General features: G+C 36.8%; 3 protein-coding genes across 5 annotated transcripts in view; 2 read left to right on the plus strand and 1 right to left on the minus strand.

Moving 5' to 3' along the window:
* The window catches only part of LOC122642563, a 63,827-nt gene extending 60,239 nt beyond the window's left edge, over window positions 1–3,588 (plus strand). For 2 of the 3 annotated variants that reach the window (XM_043836074.1, XM_043836075.1), the window contains exons 17-24: window positions 851–908; window positions 1,017–1,089; window positions 1,802–1,903; window positions 2,052–2,148; window positions 2,231–2,356; window positions 2,481–2,725; window positions 2,850–2,990; window positions 3,320–3,588. In XM_043836074.1, coding sequence (XP_043692009.1) covers window positions 851–908; window positions 1,017–1,089; window positions 1,802–1,903; window positions 2,052–2,148; window positions 2,231–2,356; window positions 2,481–2,725; window positions 2,850–2,990; window positions 3,320–3,532 — 1,055 coding nt within the window. In that variant the 3' untranslated portion in view covers window positions 3,533–3,588. Of the gene's footprint in view, window positions 1–850; window positions 909–1,016; window positions 1,090–1,801; window positions 1,904–2,051; window positions 2,149–2,230; window positions 2,357–2,480; window positions 2,726–2,833; window positions 2,992–3,319 lie in introns of those variants that run through there. The other variant, XM_043836077.1, reaches the window with a different exon arrangement.
* Window positions 3,589–5,077: 1,489 nt separating this feature from the next.
* On the minus strand, window positions 5,078–8,000 carry LOC122641315 (macrophage migration inhibitory factor homolog). The gene is made up of 3 exons (XM_043834514.1): window positions 7,776–8,000; window positions 6,656–6,856; window positions 5,078–5,338 (listed from the first exon to the last, which is right to left on the minus strand). Exons 1-3 carry the CDS (start codon window positions 7,884–7,886, stop codon window positions 5,303–5,305), a joined length of 348 nt encoding a protein of 115 aa, XP_043690449.1. The 5' UTR covers window positions 7,887–8,000; the 3' UTR covers window positions 5,078–5,302.
* Window positions 8,001–18,156: 10,156 nt separating this feature from the next.
* On the plus strand, window positions 18,157–18,544 carry LOC122642872. Its single transcript, XM_043836477.1, has one exon. The coding sequence runs from the start codon at window positions 18,247–18,249 to the stop codon at window positions 18,445–18,447; it is 201 nt and encodes a 66-aa protein (XP_043692412.1). The 5' UTR covers window positions 18,157–18,246; the 3' UTR covers window positions 18,448–18,544.
* Window positions 18,545–21,863: the final 3,319 nt, after the last annotated feature.

The raw sequence follows: 21,863 nt of genomic DNA on the forward strand, positions 1-21,863 counted from the left end.
TGCTTGATTCTGTTTGAATTTTTATTGTTCATTTACTCGAACTGCAGCCATCTTGTAATCACTGGAATTAGCCTCTTTTATTTTGTGCTTTTCTTTTCAAGGATAACAGATCTGAAAGATAGTGTTAACTAAAGTATTCCTCTTTTGATAGGCAGAAGAGAAAATTATTAGAAAGGAAGAGAGAATGTACACGTATTGCAACCAAAAAATATATACATTTTCCATACAAGCTTGAAAATTGAGAGAGAGAGAGAGAGAGCTGACCTGACCAAAACGTCAAATAACCAAAAGTATTCCTCTTTTGATAGGCAAAAGAGAAAATTATTAGAAAGGAAGAGAATGTACATGTATTTCAACCAAAAAATATATACATTTCCCATACAAGCTTGACAATTGAGAGAGAGAGAGAGAGAGACCTGACCAAAACGTCAAATACTTTCCGATACAAAAAATTATCCTAGAATGTTCTTAAGAAAAAATACTCTATGTTTGGAAGCCAAGAAAAGAAGAGAAAAAGAAAAATTGAACTTTTTTGAGAAAAGAGGAAAGAGATAGACACGTTAACTCATATTGGTTCCATCATTACCTTTGTCCTATTATGTTTTTCTTTTCTTGGCTTCCACACATAGCCTGAATAAATGTCTTTTTTTTCTTCTTTGCAATTAACAGTACTTATTCAGACTTCAATTAAACTATTATCAGCCAATCTTGGTTAGTTGATAGTTTGTGTTGCCTTTTTGCATGATTAACTGCTGCTGTTAGTTTGCTTTTGCAGTTTTCTAGGGAAGTTATTGTTTACATGTAAAATATGAAACATTTAATGTTTATTTTCTGCATTTGATGTCTCCAGGCATAAGAGATTTTAATATTCAAAGCAATGAGTGTTTAGCTGCTTTCTTGGTAAACAGGTATATGTCCAGTCATAAACTTTTTGATCTTCAACTTCTGAGCAGCAGACCAGCAGTCTAATTTTTTGTTTTATTCCATTATTTATTTAGTTTTTCCAATTTGAGCAGGGCTTTCCACAAGTTAGAATTTGAAGATGTTCGAAAACTAGCAGCTGAGCTGTGTGGACGTATTCATCCCCAAGTGTGTAACAATGACTTTGCAGGGACTGATAAATTGCAATGACATCTTTATTGACATGTCTTAGATAAAAATAATTGGAATGTTTTCTTTCATAGGTATTAATTTTAGACAAGACTGTAATCAATACATGGGTTTATCTGTGGTGGTAGTTCCCTGCCTGTTGGCCTCAATTTTATTTTTCGAAGTATATGAGTTTACCTGGTCCTGCTTGGTTCCCCATGATTGGAGCACTTGCCATGGTGGCAACCTCTGACAGCTACAAGCCTACGATTGCTGCATATACTGTACAATGTAACAGAGACTGGTCTACATACCCCAGAATTATCCTTTGGTCTTGCTCATGGTTGTAGTGTTAAATATTTTTGTGGAAAAATGGGACCCGACTAGATCAGTTTTGGGTAAACTTGTGGGTCTTATGAGATTATTTTCTTGCAATCACATTTGAATCTCTTTTATTAGAGCAATGTCCTTCCTTAAAACATATGCTTTATGCTCTTTTACTTTGTGGACATATTTCCCTTTTCATGCCTTAAATTCAATGAATTGTGGGCAATCGTTTTCTATCTTATTTAATCTGGATTGCAGTGAGCTTCAATAAAGAAAAAGTTTCTCATCATGGTGCTTTTGTTCCTTGTCAATGAACATCACATGTCTTTGTTTCTTTCTGAACCTAATATCACCCATCTATCTGTTCCTGCTTTGTGGTATGTAGGTGCTCTTTCCAATTATTTTCTCCCAGCTGGAGAATGCTATAGTTTCTCGTGATATACTAAAGATAAAGGCTTGCTTGTTTTCAGTTTGTACTTCCTTAGTGGTAAAGATCTTGTTTGCTCAAAATATCTTCTGTATTCCAATTTCACACATTTGAGGTCTCTTTGGTCCTCTATTATGTCCATCATTCAGTTTTTGTTCTGTCTTACTAGTTGCTACACTTAATCTTGGAGGGCTCTTTCATTTTATAGGTACGGGGCTGGGATTCAACTCTACATCCTTTTATATGGAAAATAAGAAAATTTCTGGAAATGGTGCTGTTATGGCCTTCTCTGGATGGGGATGAAGGTAAGCAGCTGATCCCACACTGCCACAGATTGTCTATGACCATTTGTATTGATACTGCAAAGCAATTTCTATTTCATCTCAGTTTCCAAAGCGCAACACGGGTGCATTGATTGTCTAGCACTGATGATATGTGTGGAACTACAAGCTCCCGCGTCATCCAATGACTCCATTTGGATTAACAGTAGTGTTGAAGAGAAGAGTTTATCTGGTTGGTTTCATAATTTTCCCACTTATGAGAATTGCTTTTGCTGACTGGGAAATATCTCATATTTAATATTGGAGTTCTGTATTTCATTAATCATATGAGCTTTTCTTGGCAACCTACAATGCAGGGGGTGCTTGCAAGTTAGTCCTCTCTTATGTGATCCAGAGATTAGTAAATGATAACTTTGAGCTTGTTCCTCACACCAAATTGGGTGGTGAGAGTAGTTTGGTCGGCAATGCATCAGATCATGTTCCTCTTTCTTTTCAACTATGCATGGCAAATGTCCTCATAAGTGCTTGCCAGAAGATCTCAAGTGTGAGCAAGAAACAGTTTGCTCAGAGAATTATTCCCATTCTCATTCACTCAATTGAGGTATATTAGACACTGAGGGGATCATCATTACCCTCTACTACCTTATGTTAAATATTTGTAGTCCTAGAGTTTATAGATTTCCCTATCATCCCATTTTATTTTCCTGAGTGTTAAAATAATGCAGGTGATGACAAATTCAGATATAAGAGCAGCATGCCTCCAGGTTCTGTTCTCAGCTGTGTACCATCTCAAGTCTGCTGTTCTTCCTTACTCACCTGATCTACTCAAGCTTTCTATAAAAGCTCTGCAAAAAGGATCAATGAAGGTATTTAAAAATGGTATATGTAGCATATGATGGGAACATCAACCACCAAATCCATTTTCTGTTACCGTTGTTAGTACAGTTGAATTGTGAACTACATAAAATCTTGCAAAAATGCTTGAAGTTCTTCCATGTGACCAAATGGGTGTGAAACATAACACAACTGTAAAACCGACACAAAAGGAACTTTTTCTTTTGTTCAAAATGATGCATGTTAGGAACCTATCAGTATATCTACCCTGCCGCATGGAAATTCCTTTCTGAATTTTCTTATTTGTATGGTTATTCCAGATGCTAGTCTTGTGATTTGGATGTCCTCTATTTCTCATCAGGAAAGGATGGCTAGTGCAAAGCTGATGGCATCACTCATGGCGAGCGAAGATGTAATTGTGGAGAGTATATCAGGGGGGCTACTGGAGGCAAGGTCGGTGCTTTCTAGTATTTCTTCAAGTGATCCTTCCCTGGAATTACGACAAGTGTGTTGGAAGTTGTTGACATGTATTACTTCTCCCGTGGACAATTCTTTTCAAAATTTGTCCATATAGCCAAGCAGGTTTTAATCTTTCTGGCTATTTAATGTGTATATAGGATGTATAGATATTCTGGAAATAGCTTCTCTGTGAAAGCAGATGTAAGGCTGCGTACATTGGGACCCTCCCCAGACCCCGCAGTGGCGGGAGCCTCGTGCACTGGGTATGTCCTTTAGAGGATGTATAAATATATTGATTGTTTGTTTCCAAATTTTGATTTTGGTCTCATCAAGCGATGGCAATGGGGGCAGAGAGTTCCCTACATCTTTCTTATTTTAGCAATCTGAGATTCTTTAGTTGCTAAAATAAGGAAGATGTAGGATCCCATTAGGATATCTACCTCTAATATGATATTTGATGATATATTTAATTCCCAATTAGGATATTTATTAATATGTACACCAAAGATAAAATGATTCTTGGTTCTCCCGAGACAATAATTAATTACGCTCAAGTCCCTCCACTTTAACAAACAATATCATGTAATACTCCTCAAGGCATGATAATAATTATTGTTATACCCTAGATAGTCGTAATTCTGTGTACAAAGAATTTGTACTGTTGATTAGACCACTTCAAAGATATTTAGAAAATAAATACTAATACAAATTAATATTTAAAAATAAATTATAAATTATTTACAAAATATACCATTGTGTCTGGATTTCATCCAATCATGTATACTCTCTCTCTCTGTCTCTCTTCCATTGTAAGAAGTGGATTATTTGTTGAGCATCTATGTAGCAAAGGCCTTTTTAGATTAGATGATCAATTGTAACCTACCTATGAAAATCTTATTGCTTATTTCCAATAATGTTCCATTCAAGAATCTCAAGTGATCTAATTTATTGTACACACGTATATACATTCAGTTGTGTTTGGGAATCATCCTTCCAAATATCACATGGTGTGACAACCATGAATGGAATAGCCAATTCTAAACCTACTTGTGAACATTTTTAGATGTGTAAAACGATATGGGCCATGGGCCCGGTCCAGATCACCCACAAGGGGCAGACCGGCCGAACCCGCACAAGGGACAGGGTGGCGGTCACTTAAGTGACCAACTCCTCTCCCCCCCTTCCCTCTCTGTTAGAGTCCCAGTGGGGATCTAAAAAGGGCAATCCAGGGTTTTGGCTTTATATATCTAAAATAGCCCAAAACCCTAGTGTAATTGATAAGTAATTATTCTCTCGCTCTCTTCAAGTTCTGTGTTTTTCTTTTGGGTTTACATCTCTGCTGCCCAACTTACTGCAATCCCTCATTAATGCAATTAAAGAAATTCTCTTATGTTTTAGGACCTCCCTTTGTTCTCCTTGTTATTGCTTAGTTTTGCCTCTCACTGTCCCTCTTTAATATAATTCACTGTTAAGCACTAGAATAGCCTACGATCTCTTTTTTTTTGTGGGTAAAAATAGCCTTTCACCTCCCATTCTTTGTTTTTTTTTTGGGTGCAATGACACTTCCAATTGTGAACCCAAAGGACCAATCACTTTGACAGGGTCCAGAGGTATTATTGTGAAGTAACAAGTTGGTTCAGATAACCTTGAGCTATTGTCATGATTGCCGAGTAATCAAGATAGAACCTATAATAGAAATAATTTCATACATTTAAAATGTAACAAATTGTTTTTTTTTGGGCTAAATAATAAGCTTAGCATCATCTCGACTGTCCTCTTGTTTAAAAGACACAGTTCAACGCGAGAACGACTGGAGACCGCTAGGCTTTGGCACATTCTTCCAGCATCTTTGAATGGTTAATCCATCGTACATGTTAATGCAAACTCAAAACGTCGAGCCATTGAAACCGAAATATGCTCGCTTCACACAAGAGAAGAAAAAGTAGAAATTGTTTAGCAGTGGAACAAAAAGGATTTCTTTCTTTTTTTCGCTAGAAGTCAGCAAGTATTAAATTGAAGAAAAAGAAAATGTACAGAAACAGGAACAAACCTCTGTTGAGCTTAGTTACTCAACCAGCTAAAGGAAAACCAAAAAGACAAACAAAATCTAGCCACAGTACAACATTTAGGCTAGCTGAAACGAAAATAAGGTCTACTCAAGGCTTCCCAATTTGCCCAAAAAGTAATGAAACTAGGAGGGTCGTTCCACGCTTCAGTGGTTTTTGAGTGGCAAGAGCATCTGCTGGCCTAGTAATAAGATCACAAGAAGGATTTCTTTCACTCACGATGAAGGATGAATCCCCTCACCACTACCACTGACCCTGTCTGATTATATTAGGGAGGGGTATTTTCAACCTTGTACAATAGTGGGTGAGAGTTTATTATGTTGGCACAGGAGTCCAATCAAAAGGTCAAACCACCAATGAGAAGGGATTCTTCCTTCCTCCACGGGTGAAGGAAAACTTTCGACAAACATAAATATGATAATTTACAACAATAACATAAGATGAGGAAAAGATTAACAGTATAAAAGAATTTCTCCCACACTGTCAAATGATTAAAAAGTGGCATAACTTCTATTTATACAATAAACATTTTTTTTTTTTTTTTGGTAAAATATTTACACAATAAACCAAAGAATAAACAAAACTCATTTAAACAACATAGTTCACTTCTCCCATTGATAAACATGACCCAGTGTTTCTACAAGAGTTGCGGTATAACTTTTTAAAAGGTTACTTAGCCAGTAAAATTGTGAAAACTCAGGTTTAAGTCTTAACAGTGGCCACTTTGTGTTAGAGTGCCAAAGGTTAACACCTCTCCATTCCACTCCTCCCAGAATCCTATGGATTTGCACCGGGAGCAGACCTTAAAACACTTTACTAGCCTATCAATACAAATGAGCATGAAAAATTATCAACCATAATTCCGTCAATAATATGGCTAATAATGTTTAGGGGATAAAGGAGTTACGTTCAGTATAAACGCGCACACTTTTCTTGGGTTTTAAACTTTATCCAACACCGTTAAAGACATTCCATAATTCCATAACCATTACATGATAGCAGAGCCCAAGTTGAAAACATGCATATATGGTGACATATTATGTCAATGGATATTTTGTGTCAATAAACCTAAATATAAGATGGGGCATTTGGGCCCCTGGTTATTTTATAAATAGATTATAGAAAGGAAAGGTGAACGAAAGAATTGGATGAAAGTCAGACATCTCACTTACTTGAACATCATAGAACTTGATATAGAACCGGGAGCTATCTACAGAGAGCTTAGTTTCAAGAATTTCCGCAATGGCTGCACTCAGCTTTCCATTAACACTTGAATTGAGCCCCCCAATGGATATCAATTCTCCATATGCTGCTGGCTCTTCAGTGCCAGCAAATGCAACAGGCACTCCGCCATTCAGCAAAATCATCACATACTAAATCATCATCACCCAGAAAAAGTTCACAATGTGAATCACTATCACAATGACCAAAATGGATAATTCATGAGAAATAGAAACAGTAAAGAGCCATAATTCACATCCATGAAATAGTCTGGCACAGAGTGAGAAGTTAGTACTATAATACAAAGAGACACCATACCTAATCAGGAGAAAGAAACAACCCACATCATTGAGGGAAGTGAAAATGACTGAGCTTCCACAACAAAGACAAAGGGTAAAAAACTCACGATCGCCCAAACAAATCAATGTGGGAAGATGAAAGGGGGAAATCTGTTGAGAATATTACTCGTTTAAGAGTAATCTTCGCACAGAGTGTTCCTCAGATATTATTGTTTCCCTTTTCAAGTTCATTACTTTGAGGGTAGATGTTAGAACGAACCTATAGCAGTAGCCATGAGATTCCCCCCACAACGATTGAAAACTGCCAATAACTTCCATCAAAAAGGAATTTGATTAAGACAGAACTTTCAAAAACTGAACGACACAACCCCATTTTGGTTCCCATCATTTCCCTCTTTAGTTTTACCAAGAGGAGAATTACAAAATAATTCTTTCAAGTACAGTCTTCTTTTGTTGCAGGTTGCGCTCCGTAACGTATTATGTTGCCATTCCCACCCAAGTCTGGTTTTCTAGACATAGATGCTGATAGTTCTAGTCAACAAACTAGAACTGCTAGAAGAACCTCATTACAGTTAACAACACCCCCCCCCCCCCCCCAAAAAAAAAAAAAACACTAAAATGAATAAAAAGCTTCCACAGAGAATATTTATCAAACATGTGATACTCAGAATCATGGCACTGCAAAAGTTAAGCAGAAAAGAGCTTGCCAAGACGAATTAATAACTTCAGAACAAAACTGACTTTTGGGTTTGCTTAAGTTTGCTTTTCTTACAGATTCAGGCTTGCCAATGATCTTTGCAACGGCTTTGGTTGCATCTTTCAGAATGTCTGAAGCCACTACACCATCCACTGGAATATTGGTGAACAAATTTAAAGTGGGCATTCTGGCTCGTTTCTGCAAACAATTGGGTCCTTCACTGCTCTGGCAGCAAATGTTGAAGGATAAGGAGATTCAGAGAGCAACAAGAAGATTTGAGAACTCTCCTGTGTCCCGAGACCTCTAACAGAAATTAATGGGAAAAAACCAAAGGGATATACGTGGGGATCCTTCTCTTTCAGCGTTTTGGGGATAAGGAGATCCATTGCCACTCAAACGTGTGCTCCTCAATTGAAAAATATGGTGCGGATCCCGAGGAAAGCCCGCTCCATTTATGAAATGGGCTCTCTCTCTCTTTTCCTAAATACCCTCTCTATTGGACAAGGTCGTCTCTTCCAGCCTTTTCCTTTGTCCAAAAATGCACACGAGTATCGGGAGAACAACAACAATAAACTTAACTTTATCCCAATTAAATGGGGTCGATTACATGGATCCTTTTCAGAATTGCACACAGACATCAAAAGAACCTACTCCTATAATCTTATTATCTTGGGCCATTTGATTACAATAGGTTTATCTCTTCTTTCTCTTCATCTTTGTTATGCTTCAAATATCGAAGAGAAGAAGTTTCATGAAAGTTGTTGCAGTCATGGCACGTCGCCGCAACCATAATGTTCTCATAAAATGATATACACTAGCTAATGGTATAACTAGTGTTATATCATAGGCACATTGAGAATGTAGATGATTATAACCATATGATGATTGAAAAGAATGTGAGGAAAACCAATATCCATTTGGTTGATCGAATTATCCGGTCTTATTTGGTCAGAGTTTTGCTCCTATGAAGCATAGGTACAGTTCAAGAAATCATGAGTGGATCGATAGAAACGGACAATTTGGTGCAACCTAAAAATAAACTGATTCTGTTGCCGATTCCAATTACTAGAACAAATGTGTATGGGAAGGCCCTGATCGCCTACTCGAACATGTATGCTTCACATTTAGGCACCGTTTGATAACGTGTTGTTTCTGTTGTTTCTATGCCAATAATGTTCCCTGCAGACAAATGGCATAGAAAAAACGTTTGATAAACTTGTTTTGTTTCAGGTGTTTTTTATAACAAAAATCAAAATTTATAACAATTTATGGTTAAAATAACATTTTTGTAATAACGAAATTTTCTTGTTTTTATATTTTTGTGGCTTTTTTTCAAAAACTGTTACTCGATAAGAGCTTGCAATATGAGTTGTTTGCTATCTCCATCTCTCGCTCAACCTAAGGTCTAAACCCTCGAAAACCCTAACCTCCAACTCCCTCTATTGCTCATCTATCTCTTTGGCGCACGCTCAAGATCCACCGTAACCTGAAACCTCTACTCGAGTTGAGACCTCAAGCTGTCATAGTCCTCACCTCAAGCTCGACGATCTCTGAGGCTGTCGCTCCACCGTCCAGGTAAATCTCTCTCTCTCTCTCTCTCTCTCTCTCTCTCTCTCTCTCTCTCTCTCTCTCTCTCTCGTAAAGCTTGACAAACCACGAACGGACTGGTTTTCTCTAAAACCAAAAACTTGCTGCTATGATTTAAACTCTAGATCTCAAAATTTGTCACTTGTAGGTGAAATTTGGGGAGGTGTCATCGGAGAATTTCTGTTTTTGCTCTGGGATCAATAGGTTTCCAACCTTGCTCTCCAAGATTCGCCCCACTACCCTTTGCTCTCTAAGCTAATTGTTATCTTCACAGTCAGGTCTTCTCTTCTGTTAACTTCCCATGTTTTATCTATAGTTAACTTTGTTACTGTAGTTATAATGGCTCTTTTACAGTTAAGAGATTTTGGCGAGAGAAATTGTCTTTTTTTGGATCGAAAGGATGTTAAAATTGGATGACTGCATTCTTTCTCATATTCTGATGATCACAAGTGATAACATGTATCTGTTACCCAAAAAAAAGTGATGACGTGTATCTTTTGTTTTCATAAATTGCCTTATATAGATATATAGATAGGCATTAAGGGTGCAAAGAGGAACATTTATGAAAGCAAAATGATACATGTCATCAATTAATCATACAAGGAACAAAATCATATAGCCAGGGATTTAAGTATCGGTATCGTGCTTAATAACAATACTAAATTGACACGATTCGATGGATTGACTATGAACCCTAGATTTTAGGTGAAAAACTGAACTGTTGATCATTCAGATTTCAAAATGATATTGATGTTACATATTGTTATCGCTATCAACGGTGATGGATACTATTTCCAATACTGTAGTACTAAAACTATGCTAGTGGTTTATTTTTATTTTATCAACAGCTGCCTAGTGCAATTAGTGAGCTGTGGTGCGCTTCATGCCCATGCTCACCAGGTGGTCTCAAGTTCAAGTCTCCTTTTTGATACCGGCCGATTGTTTTTAAAAAATTTTAATTTATAAAAAAAGTTTCAGAAAATCCACTAAATAAATTATTTGTGTGAAATATTAAAAAAATGCAACAAATATTACAATAAGTTTGTAAAAAAATATAGAAAATGGGTTAAATTCCAAAAAACCTATTCAATATGAAAATTAAATTGTTTTAAGATAAAATATATTTTTCTTAACATTTTCTAAGAGGATCACACTGTGTGTCACACATCAATACATTTTTACTCTTTAAATTTATTCGTACTCATGAGTATTTTACATTACTACATGATATGATTAAAAAAACAAAAAAAAAAAAAACAGGACACATCTCAACTTGTCAAGACTCAAGACTCATGTAAAAACTGAATAAGAAACTTGGGAATAGAGATTTCATTTTGGGTTGGGATTTATTGGGAACCATGTTTGAGAATTGAGATAGAGTATCATTGAAACTGGCGATACCACATTACAATCCGATACCAGACCCGATCTGTGCAACTGCACCAGTATCGGGTAGGTATCGGTATCGGTATCGACAAGGTCCGAACCGATACGGATTGCCTGATACAGGCGATCCGATACTGATACTTAGAACCATGATGCTAGTGGGTATGTGATCCAGATTCTAGGGGAAGTAATTTTCATTCTACTCTTAAAAGGAATATAGCAAACAGTGATAGAATTTATTAGAAATACTAATTTTACAAGTAAAGGTATTAATTTCCGGCCCGACACGTTTAATAATCAGGTGGTCCTGCTTTGGGGTCCTAGTCCGTCGGACGTCCAACTTGACCGATCGATTCTAGGCCCGACCTAGCCCGACCCTTTTCCTTGTAAACTTCCCCTCCCCTTCCCTCTCCCGGTCTCCCTATGTGGTTATGCTTGATCTTGTGTTCTATCAGATTCTTTATTTCAATTTCAGAATTTATGGATTAATTACAATATCCTAATCTTACAAGGATTGTTTGATTTTGATAGATTGGTGATGTTTATTTCAATTATGTCCACAAGATTATTCAATTGAAAATTTTTCTCTTTCATAATTTATCTTCAATTTAGATTTTGTTGACACTCCATGGAATCTATTTCGAGTAGGATTTTTTTTATGGGTTTCATTGATAAACTGGATTCTGTCATTACTTATCTGATTTGTTTGAAACTTAATATCACAATATCAGTTTTTTTTTTTTTTTTTTTTGGGGGGGGGGGGGTGGAACTATAATTCTGTTGTATCGCTTAAAACCCGTTTAGATATAAATAGGCCCATAGCCCGGTTTTGCACCGTTTAAAACTCGATTATATTACCGAATTATAGTCCGAGTCCGACCAGTTGACATCCCTAGTTAAAACCATGGAAAGAAAACTCGATTGAAACCTGTTGAAACCATCGAGATATCTCGATTTCATAGATTTTTGAGACAAGATTTTAAAAACTACATGATTTCGATTCGGGTTTCAACTAAGTTTCCACCAACTAAAAGCGTGTAGGTTCTGAGACTCGTCACCCCATGGACCACGGTAATGGTAACTTGTGGCCCTAATACTTCCATGTGTCCTTCATTATAATGGGAAAATCATTCTTATATTGATTTTATGTTAAAAAAAGTTTCTATTAGTTTGGTCAAGGGGGATTCTAACTAATAAAATATGAAAAAAAAACATGGGGTGATGTCGTTTAGGGGGGATTGAGATCCTCTCCCGTGTGGGACGATGTTCAGCGCACATCGTCTGACTGGGGAGGCCTCGATCCACACATCACTACACCGGGATGTGTGCGGTGGTATGGATCGAAGCCCCCCCAGCCGCACGATGTGCGTTGGACACCGTCCGGAGCACAAGTGCGCTAGAGAGGATCTAGATCCGTTTAGGGGAGTATCGTCTCTACGTGTACAGACGTGGCCAATGGGAACAAACGTGAAGGCATCAACAGGACAATCATTAGTCATTACCACCTTTCATGGGGGTGGACGATCATTTTACCCTCTTTGTGTCTAAGCATGGGCACGGCACTTCCTTGAATTTTTTTCTTGTTAGGTTCCCTGCCTCGCCTGATTGTCCGGTTCCTCTCATAGGGGGGTGGAAATGACGGCTTAACCACACCCAGGCAGTATGTTCGGACAGGGGTTAGGTCGTCATTTCCACCCCCTATGAGAGGAATTGGACAACTGTACTGGGTAGGGAACCTAAGAGGATAATGATCCGACTTCCCCTACAGGTAACTTTCATCCAAAAAAATATATACAAAACATCGACATTATGTAGTAATTATTGTACGATTTTCAAATTTCTATCGTAGAGCTTAACCTAAAAAAGAAAAAAAAAAAATTCTATCGCAGAGGGAGACCCTTTTTGTAGGAGCCAGAACACCTCTAGATGTATCATCTGTTGAAACCATGGAAGAAAAACTTGATCAAAACCTTCCGAAACCACCGAGTTAACTAGGTTTCGCAGGTTTTCGAGACGAGTTGAAGGTGGATTTTATAAAATCCCTATATTCGACCAGGTTCTGATGGTTTTGACCATATTGCTCTAGATTCAACACTTATGTCCATCGAAACTTGGGGAAACTTTACTCAAAACTATGATAGACAGGTATTTATGTCAGGAACCAAGCCAGACACTTAGTTATGGCTAATATCATTTAAGTAAATGTTTTACTTAAGAAATTATTCATAAATACGCAGATACCCTCTATTTGAATTCAATAAAAATAGTTAAAAAATCAAATTCCAAAAAAAAAAAAAATCAACCCCCAGTTCAAAAACAATAACTGAATTTTCGACGGTGGGTGCAATTTTCAACGTTCTAATGCTGGGTTTTTTTTAAAATCTAAAAATTTCATAAATCTTAATATGATAAAACATTGCTAAAAATCAAAAGTGTAATAAAATATTCATTTGTTTTGATGTCCAAAAAAATATTTTCATTCAGAGTGATTTTGACAGCATTCGCGCACACCAAATTTAAGTTTGACCGGTACAGAACTCCTTCAGTATAAATTAGATTTAAACAATCTTGGATTTGTTTGAAAGCTTTCTAACAAATCCAAGCTTTCAAACAAATGTAAGATTGCTTAAATTGATTACTATTGAAGGTGTTATGTTCTGATCAAACCTTATTCGATATCATGTTTAAGAACAATATATAATTTCAAACTTGGATCAAAACCACAAGTAATATTTTTAATATTCTCTATGTGAAACTAATACATGGAGTAGGTTTAAAATATAAAAAATAAGTAGCATAATAAGAATCAGGACAAAAAAAAACTTTTAGGCCTCGAAACAAAGATTCGAATTAATTTGAAGAAAATTCCAAATTTTGATCGAGATATGTTTGAAATCGAAACGAACTTGATTTCTGACTTGTCAAAACTTAATCGAAACTCGAGTTTTAGAACCTTTATTGAAAAAACCAAAACCGGCTGAAACGCTGAAAGAAATCCCACAACATCAACGCAGAAACTTGCACGCACCACCACGCCAACCCGTCCAAGTCCAAGTGTTTACATCCTTTTTCCCAGTCCTTAATTTAGCCACGTAGGCAGCCTAAGTCTAATCCAGTTGGTTCCAGAAGATTCTTTATTAATGATTCAAAAGAAATTAATGTAGTAACTCTTTTTATGAGTCGGATCGAGTAATGGAAAACATCTGATTATGTGGGGACCATTCTCCAGCTTACAGGTGGGGACCTAAAAAATTAATGTTGTAGGATTCATGTGGGCGCTTCTGCCACGTGTGCATCTATTTTTGCATTAAAAAAAGTGAAAAAGGTCGTGTTTGACTGTTTGGATAACAAGAAGAAGACCATTGAGTTTTCTTTTATCCTTGACAAAGTCAATTTCGGTGCAACCTAAGTAAACATGATTTCTATATTAAAGGTTTTGGTGGTTGGATTTGGATCAGTTAATATACAGTATTACAGTGGGACTGGGTCAGGATTGATGACTCTATTAGGCCACGCAAACCCTTTTTGACCAAAAACAATTTTGAAAACAAAAGGCTAAGAATGATAAACATGAAGGAAGCCCATCATCACTGTTAAAGGTATCGGAATCATTGGTACCGATACCGATACAATATCAATATTGTAGCTGTGATATTGGTATCGATACAAAGGATGGTAAAATGGTTCAAAAAATCGAGGTATCGGTATTTTGAGGGCCAAAACAGTCTGGATCTAACTCCATATCGTCGATCCATATTAGTATCAACATTATTATCAATTGAGATTGACATGGGAATGATACCAATTATAACTAAGAAATGCATCTTTCTCTTCTCTTTCCCTAACGTCCATGGTTCAAGTAAGTGGAATTAGCAACTGAATCGATCTTCATTGATTTCGATTCAATTGGATTTGAGCGGGAATCAGTTTGTACAAGAGTTGCAAAGATCTGAATCAGTAGTTGGATAGTTTCGGCCGATTCTATTTAGGGATCGAATGAGAATTGAAATTGGCCACACTCAGAGCATAAAACTGTATCCTAATCTTAGTTTCAGCATAGAGATCGATCGAATTAGATCGATTTCATTGAAATCAGTCGATTCAATCCTGCTTTTTAAACCATTGGTTAAATCGAAAACAAAATTAGCCAAATGTTCACAATTTCAGACCTTTGCATACCTAAAAAGGTTGTAAAAACTTAAAGGAAAAAAGAACGCCAACTGATCGAGTGGTTAAGTGTAGGGTAAAGTACACGTATCCCCCTATAATGCGCCTAATATTCCTTGTACCCCCTAAGCGGCTCAATATTCCACGTACCACTCTTCAATATTCCATGTATCACTCCTGTTTTACATCCCAAATGCCAGATAGGTCCAATCCGTTAATTACCACCGTTAGATGCCAAAATTTTGACCATTTTACTCGTTGCTCCATTTTCTTAAATTTGAAAAGACTTAATTACCCTCACTTATTTGTTGTCCTAAACTAATTAAAAAATGACCATTTTACCCTTTTTTTATTTTTATAAATGAAAAGATCTAATTGCCCTCATTTATGTGTTACCCTAATCTAATTTGAAAAGACTATTTTACCCCTAAATATTTGTTCCTAAGAACCCCAAAATGCCCTCATCTTCCCCAAATCATCATCTTTTTTTACATACCCACCACCGCCACCACAGTTCAAACACCTGAACCGTCTTCAACCTCACGCTAATCTGTTCATCGTCGTTTGATTTGTGAAATTTCTCCGTTTCATCGATTTGCGTTTTGGATCCGATTTTATAGGATGCAATGATGGAGGAGGTTGGTGTGAATCTCCTCTAGACTTGGATATATGGTCACCAATGTCGACTGACTCAATCTGAAAGCTTGAAGCTTTCTCTTTCTGAATTCCTTAGCTCTTCCTCAAGTTTAGAACTGCAGAACTTGGGTTTTGTGTTGAGAGAAAGTGAAAAGAGAAGAATGGTTTGGCAGAGTTGTGTTGTGTGAAATGTCACGGGACGTTCAATTTGACTAATTGTGGTGTTTTGTTTTTTTTAATTGCAGGTTCGAGTGAATTGGAAGAAGGCTAGTTTGAGACTCTCTGGAATAATTGAGGAGAGGGAAAAAGGGAGGACAGAGCAGCGTGAAACCCACTTGATTAAGAGAGAGATTCACGCACAAGCTATGCCTTTTTCTCCTATTACGTCTTATTTTTAGGGTTTTCTTCTTCTCAGCCCTTTTTGGAGTTCGGAGAGTTGAGGATGGAATTAAAGGTCGGTGCAACTTATTTACATTGGTCGCAACCAATAGGTTCTCACTCCCCCTTTCCAACTCAGACGCTAGCCTCTGCAACCATCATTTAGCGTGAGGTTGAAGACGGTTCAAATGTTTGAACTGTGGGTTGGTGGTGGTGGTGGGTATGTAAAAGAAGATGATTTGGGGAAGATGAGGGCATTTTGGGGTTGTAAGAAACAAATATTTAGGGGTAAAATAGTCTTTTCAAATTAGATTAGGGTAATATATAAATGATGGCAATTAGATCTTTTCCTTTATAAAAATAAAACAAAGGTAAAATTGTCATTTTTAATTAGTTTAGGGCAACAAATAAGTGAGGATCTTTAAGTCTTTTCAGATTTAAGAAAATGGAGCAAAGGGTAAAATGGTCAAAATTTTAACATCTAACGGTGGTATTTAACAGATTGGACCTATCTGGCATTTGGGGTGTAAAGCAGAGGTGGTACATAGAATATGGAAGGATGATACGTGAAATATTGAGCCGCTTAGGGGGTACGAGGAATATTGGGTGCATTATAGGGGGAACAACTACTATACCCTTAAGTTTAACATGATATTTATATCTGGACACAAATCAATGTCTGTTGTGCGTAAAGACCATTCACCCTCGAATGAAATAGAAAATTGCTTCCAAACCTATGCCTTTACCTGCCCTTTCATTGGCTACTGTACTAGCATCAGTCAACGTTATCTGATACCTGTAGACTACACCAGCTTTTCACTCTTTGTTATTTTTATCTATAAAACCCCCTTTTTTTGTAAAATTGCATCGCCCACCCCGGCTCTTCTAGATTCTTTACATTCCTACCCCACAAGCTTTTTCAGCTTTAAAGGACAAGGGCTATTTTAAGTCATTATTTATCAGGCTAAGCCGGTTCAGCCAAACTTTAAACAACTTTCTATCTTTACAATTGTGAAGAAGACGTGTGAGAAGGATGGTGAACGTGTCTTGCTGAATAATTATTGAGAATATACCTAATTTGCGTGGGTTGTTTCTTCTTATGTATGTGGAGTGTAATTACTCCACGTATGTATAGATGATCCAAACTTCTAACTCAATTAAACTTAAAATCACATCATCAAGTAAACCTTATTGGTTAAACCTTTAACAACCCATTTATCTTTTCTAATTCAATATGGTTTAATCTGATATGTCACATATATGTGGAATTCATGAAAGAACTTTAAAAAAAAAAAAAAAAATAGTAGTAGACATTTCTATGAAATATAAATCTTTTTTTTTTTCCCTTTCTAAAAGCATACTTGGTGATTTAGGGTTGATCCAATCTACAATGCTTCCTTAAGTTCTATGAATTCAATTACAGATATAGTTCAAGACAACATCTTTGTAGTGCGACTTGTTACATGTCTACTGGGATTCGATCTAGTGTATGAGCGTTAAATTGAGTAACTTAGTATGAAATAGGTTAAATGGTTTGATTTAATTTGTTCCATTAGTTTTGGAGCTTTTGATGTATCAATCAAAGGCAATTGTTTTCTGTGCCATAACACAGCCTACACCCAAACACATAGGTTTACCATTCAGAGGGCAGGGTGGTCATTTTGGCCAATCCCATGTGTCTGGGCGCAGCTTGTGCCCCCGACACAAAGAACATTTGACCATCAATCAAATACCAATATTTGGTATCAAAGCCAGACACCACATCAAAATGGTTACTACCAGATAGGGATGTAAATGAATAATCGAAATCCATTTTTGTTCCGTGTTTGTATTCGTTTAGTATTATCCAAATCCATCCGAAAACTAAACGGATACAGATAGACTATAGTTATCTAAAAAGTTATATTTACATGTAAATGAATAATATATCCGTTCCATATTTATATTCGTATCCGTTAAGTACTATCCGAATCCATCCGAAAACTACTCGGATGTGGATGCGGATAAAACATTTGATGTCGCCTTGTGCCCAGGCCCTTCTAACGTGACGTGAGTCGTGACAACATTAATCTCAAGACAACAAAATGGTTAAACTCTAAAAACACAAAACCACAAACAGATGGATCTAGAATCTGTCTAAGCATAGGGGCACGATTACAAATACCAAAAATAATTTATTAACATAAGCGGAACAGTAAATAATATTATTTGGTTTATATTAACATATAAATACAACTTTAAGAAGGGTAGTTATAGTGAAAGCCGTATATTTCTCTGCCTGTCCGAAGGTCTTCACTTATCTGCCCCTCTCTCAAACCAGAAAGTCGTCTCTTTCTCTCTCTCTCTTCTCTGCCTCTTTGTTGGTTTGGTTCGCTAGGCGGGTCAGAACCAGATGCTGCAGTTATTCTTCGCCGTAGCTTTCTCCGCGGTGCCTTTGACGCTCTATGTTCCACCGATTCGAAGCTTGAATCTCTTCGTGGAGACGATAGAGACTCTTCTAAGACAGAGCACAGATTACACCGTTAGACTCTATCCCCGTATTCGGCTCGCGTGGTCCAGGATCCTGGCTTATGTTCTTCGTATCCGGATTTAGAAATTGTAGATTATTAATTCATTATTATTGGATTCAGATCTTACTGATTTTGTTTGTCTACCCCTTTTTATACTTTGTAAAGTTTGCAGTTTTGAGGGAAAAAGGTTTACCCCTATTTTGATTTTATTAGGGTTTTATTGGTTGATTTGAGTTGTATCTTTGTACATGGAGGTTATTCTTCTCAGGTAAAATAATACAGCGAATTCAGTTTGTTAAGTATCCTTCTTTGTTCATTCTTCTTTTCTGTTCTCTCTATTTCTTCAATTTTTCCTTGAAGGAGACGCGTTTCAGATGGATTTGTAAACTGAAGTGGATTATGTACGTGTGTGCCTTTGCGTTTCTACTTTCTTGATATTGGGCGATTTTAGTGATGGGCTCGTGAAAGACAAATTTCAGAAATGGTTTGTGTTTATTTTTCTTCTTTCTCTTGTAAGTTTTGATTGGGAATTCCCCCCCCCCCACCCTCTCTCCTCTTCTATTTGGGGTTTGTCCTCATTTCCTTTTTCTGCTTGAATCTGGGTCTCTGTTTTCCCCCCAAAATAAAAATCTGGGTCTCTGTTTTGATGATTTGGGAACTGGAAATGCTGTAAGTTGACTTCATGCTCTGTTTTTTTTTTTTTTTAGTTTCTCTTACAATGTGAAAACTTGGAATTTCTTTATGGATGCTGTCTGTATATAAGTTCCGTACTGTTCTTGATTCAAATATGCATACTCTCTCTCTCTCTCGGATTTAATCTCAGAATCGGTTCCAAACGACTCTTCATATGTGAAAAGTGTAAACCCAGCAATCTGATCCCAAAAACCCTAGAATGTCTCTCTCAATGATCCCAAATCTCCTTTTCTGGGGTTTGTTTTGGTTTTCTAATCTTGTGTTTATCGATAAGTTGGTTTTAAAATTTTGTGTTTGTTGAGGAATGGGCTGTAGTATCTTTATTCGTTTTCCTTTACTGTTTTGTCTTCAGTCTTGATTGTTAAGATTAAGCAAAGATGAGTATAGTTTATTCTTGATTTGGTTGCGGGTTTTAAGAACACAAGGACCTCTCTGGTACATGGTTTGAGGTAATTATCGGATTGGCCGATTTTGGCTGGATCGGATCGGTATCGACCGAGACCGATCCCAATACTGATCCGATCCAGCTGTACGGACAGGGATAAAAATATAAATTTCTTTTTTTATTTATAAGAAAATAGGGACAAAAGTGTCATATATGCCTGAGTTTGGACGATTCCAATCCAATCCGATCCAGCCGATACCGAGATCACGAACCATGCTCAGGTATGAGGCCTGGTCCGTAAAACATAACATCGATGAGACGAACCATCGTAAAGTTGTGTGGGTATGTGATCCGGGTCATGGAATTAGTTCATCATGATGGCTGTTACCGATACCTATTGGCCTTAACGGGTCGATTCTAGATAAAAAAATTTCCATAAAAAACCCAAAACCCCATAGCCATACCATATTGGCCAATCCTTATCGGTATTGGTCTTGGTCCGTATTGATTCTTAAAACCATGATTGGGATTCAAAGTCAAGTGTGTGGGAAAAAAATCAATGCAATATGGTATAGTTTGGGGTGGAGAAGTTGACACCTGGCATGTGCAACATCTAACGGTGCCAACTTAAGAATAAAGAAAAAAAAAATGGATCAATGAATTCAAACCGTTGGATGTTGCGCCTGTCACTCTATTAGGTGTCAATAACTCCACTCCGAATTGCACCGCACTACACCATTGGAGAATTGGAGATGATTTTTAAAGAGGAGAGATAAGGGGGATCAACATATTAAATGAGGAGACGGAGAGAAAAGAGGGAAGTACACACTTTTTCCTTCAATATATTTCAGTGTTTTTTCACCAACAGCTGCCTAGTGCAGTTGGTGAGCTGTGGTGTGCTTCATGGCCATGCTATGGAGTGTGATCTCTGCACCTATGCCCCAGCCAATGGAAGAATGCTCATAGACATTAGTCATGGGGGTCTAGGGGGCGTGATGGTCATTTAACATGCCTCTATGTTTGGGCACATGAGCCAAGCTGCCATGCTCTCCCACATAAAACACTCACCCAAAAATATTTTAGTGTTTTCGTAAAATGTTTAAGGGAAAAAAAATCCCCACAGCCCACGCAACTGTGGGGATCCCCCATGTGCATTCTTTGTCAACGAAATTATTTTCTGTTGTGATTGGTATGGAATGGAAGATAACTCTCACATGAGTAGCCTAGGAAACCCTAACCCAAAATTTAAATTTGGGTATCTTCTTTTAGCATTCATAAAGGCCTCCCCTATTGAAAATTGCTTAGATATGATGATGCATTGATTACAATTTGGGAAACTTCTGTCGGTCCCCTAAACTTATGTTGTATTTACCCAATTCCTCTGCGAAACACTTCTTTTTTTAATTTCCTTAAGAAAGTAGTCTTTTAGTTCTCCTTCTCACCTGGATTTTTAAAGAACCCAAATTGCCCCTCAATAGCAATTTTTCCACTATTTTTTCTATTAATCTTTTAATCTACTTATTTATTTACATCATATTCATAAGTACATATTAAAATGAATAAACTATGCATTACATAATTATTGATGTGACATTATTCCTTTAATATCTATATTTAATTCTAACATCAACTGAGTTTAATTTATTGGGATTAAAAATAAAAAGAAATACTTCATAGAAGAGTTTGTATAAATATAGATTAAGTGTGCTGGATTGAGAGAGATTTCCCCACCACAATTCATTCATCAACAAATAAAAAAAGTCATTGTGAACTTGATCGGCTTTTTGCCCTTAAAAGTGTTCATAAGGGTGTCAATTGTTATGGAAAATAACTTTTGTATGATTACGATTTTTGTATTATTCATTGATTAAAGGAAGAATATGACAACAAAGTCGAATACCCAAAAAAAAAAAAAAACCACAAAGTCAAGATGTTTGATTTTGATTTTTGATTTGTTCTGGTGCCTAATTTAGAGAATCCGGCCACGTTGAGAACCCTAATTATTTTACCTGTGGAATCCCTGGTTCCTTAAGTCCACTAGAAAGAATCATTGCTGAACAAGCCCAGATGTTTCCCATATTCATTGCAAGGAAAAAGCATCTAAGGGCCTTTTTGATATCATTTTTCATTTTGTTTTTTTTTTTTTTTAATTTAGAAAAATTATTACTAAAAATTATTTTTGATGAAAAAATAAAATGTATTTGATAACTATTAAACAAAATAGCTTGTACAATGAAAAATAAATTTGATAACTATTTATGTGTAAATAATTTGTAGAGAAATTGAGTCAAGACCCATATATATTTTAGTGATAGGTGAAGAAATTCTCCCTTCACCCATCTTCTTTACCAAATCAACTGTAAATTCATCTTGAGCGTTGCTTTCGTTTGCTTCCGCCATGCCGTCACGCCAACCTCCGCC

The sequence above is a fragment of the Telopea speciosissima genome, chromosome 10 (genome assembly GCF_018873765.1).
Source record: "Telopea speciosissima isolate NSW1024214 ecotype Mountain lineage chromosome 10, Tspe_v1, whole genome shotgun sequence".
Taxonomy (NCBI): Eukaryota; Viridiplantae; Streptophyta; class Magnoliopsida; order Proteales; family Proteaceae; genus Telopea; species Telopea speciosissima.

Bases quoted from the DNA above. Each gene is read 5' to 3' on its own strand.
- LOC122641315 (XM_043834514.1), bottom strand. From the start codon at position 7,886: ATGCCCACTTTAAATTTGTTCACCAATATTCCAGTGGATGGTGTAGTG. The intron at 6,857-7,775 runs GTAAGAAAAGCA...ATGATGATTTAG, and splicing joins TCATTGGCAAGCCTGAATCT to TATGTGATGATTTTGCTGAA. The intron at 5,339-6,655 runs GTAAGTGAGATG...TCTTGTGTGAAG, and splicing joins TCAAGTTCTATGATGTTCAA to CGAGCATATTTCGGTTTCAA.
- LOC122642872 (XM_043836477.1), top strand. From the start codon at position 18,247: ATGCTGCAGTTATTCTTCGCCGTAGCTTTCTCCGCGGTGCCTTTGACG.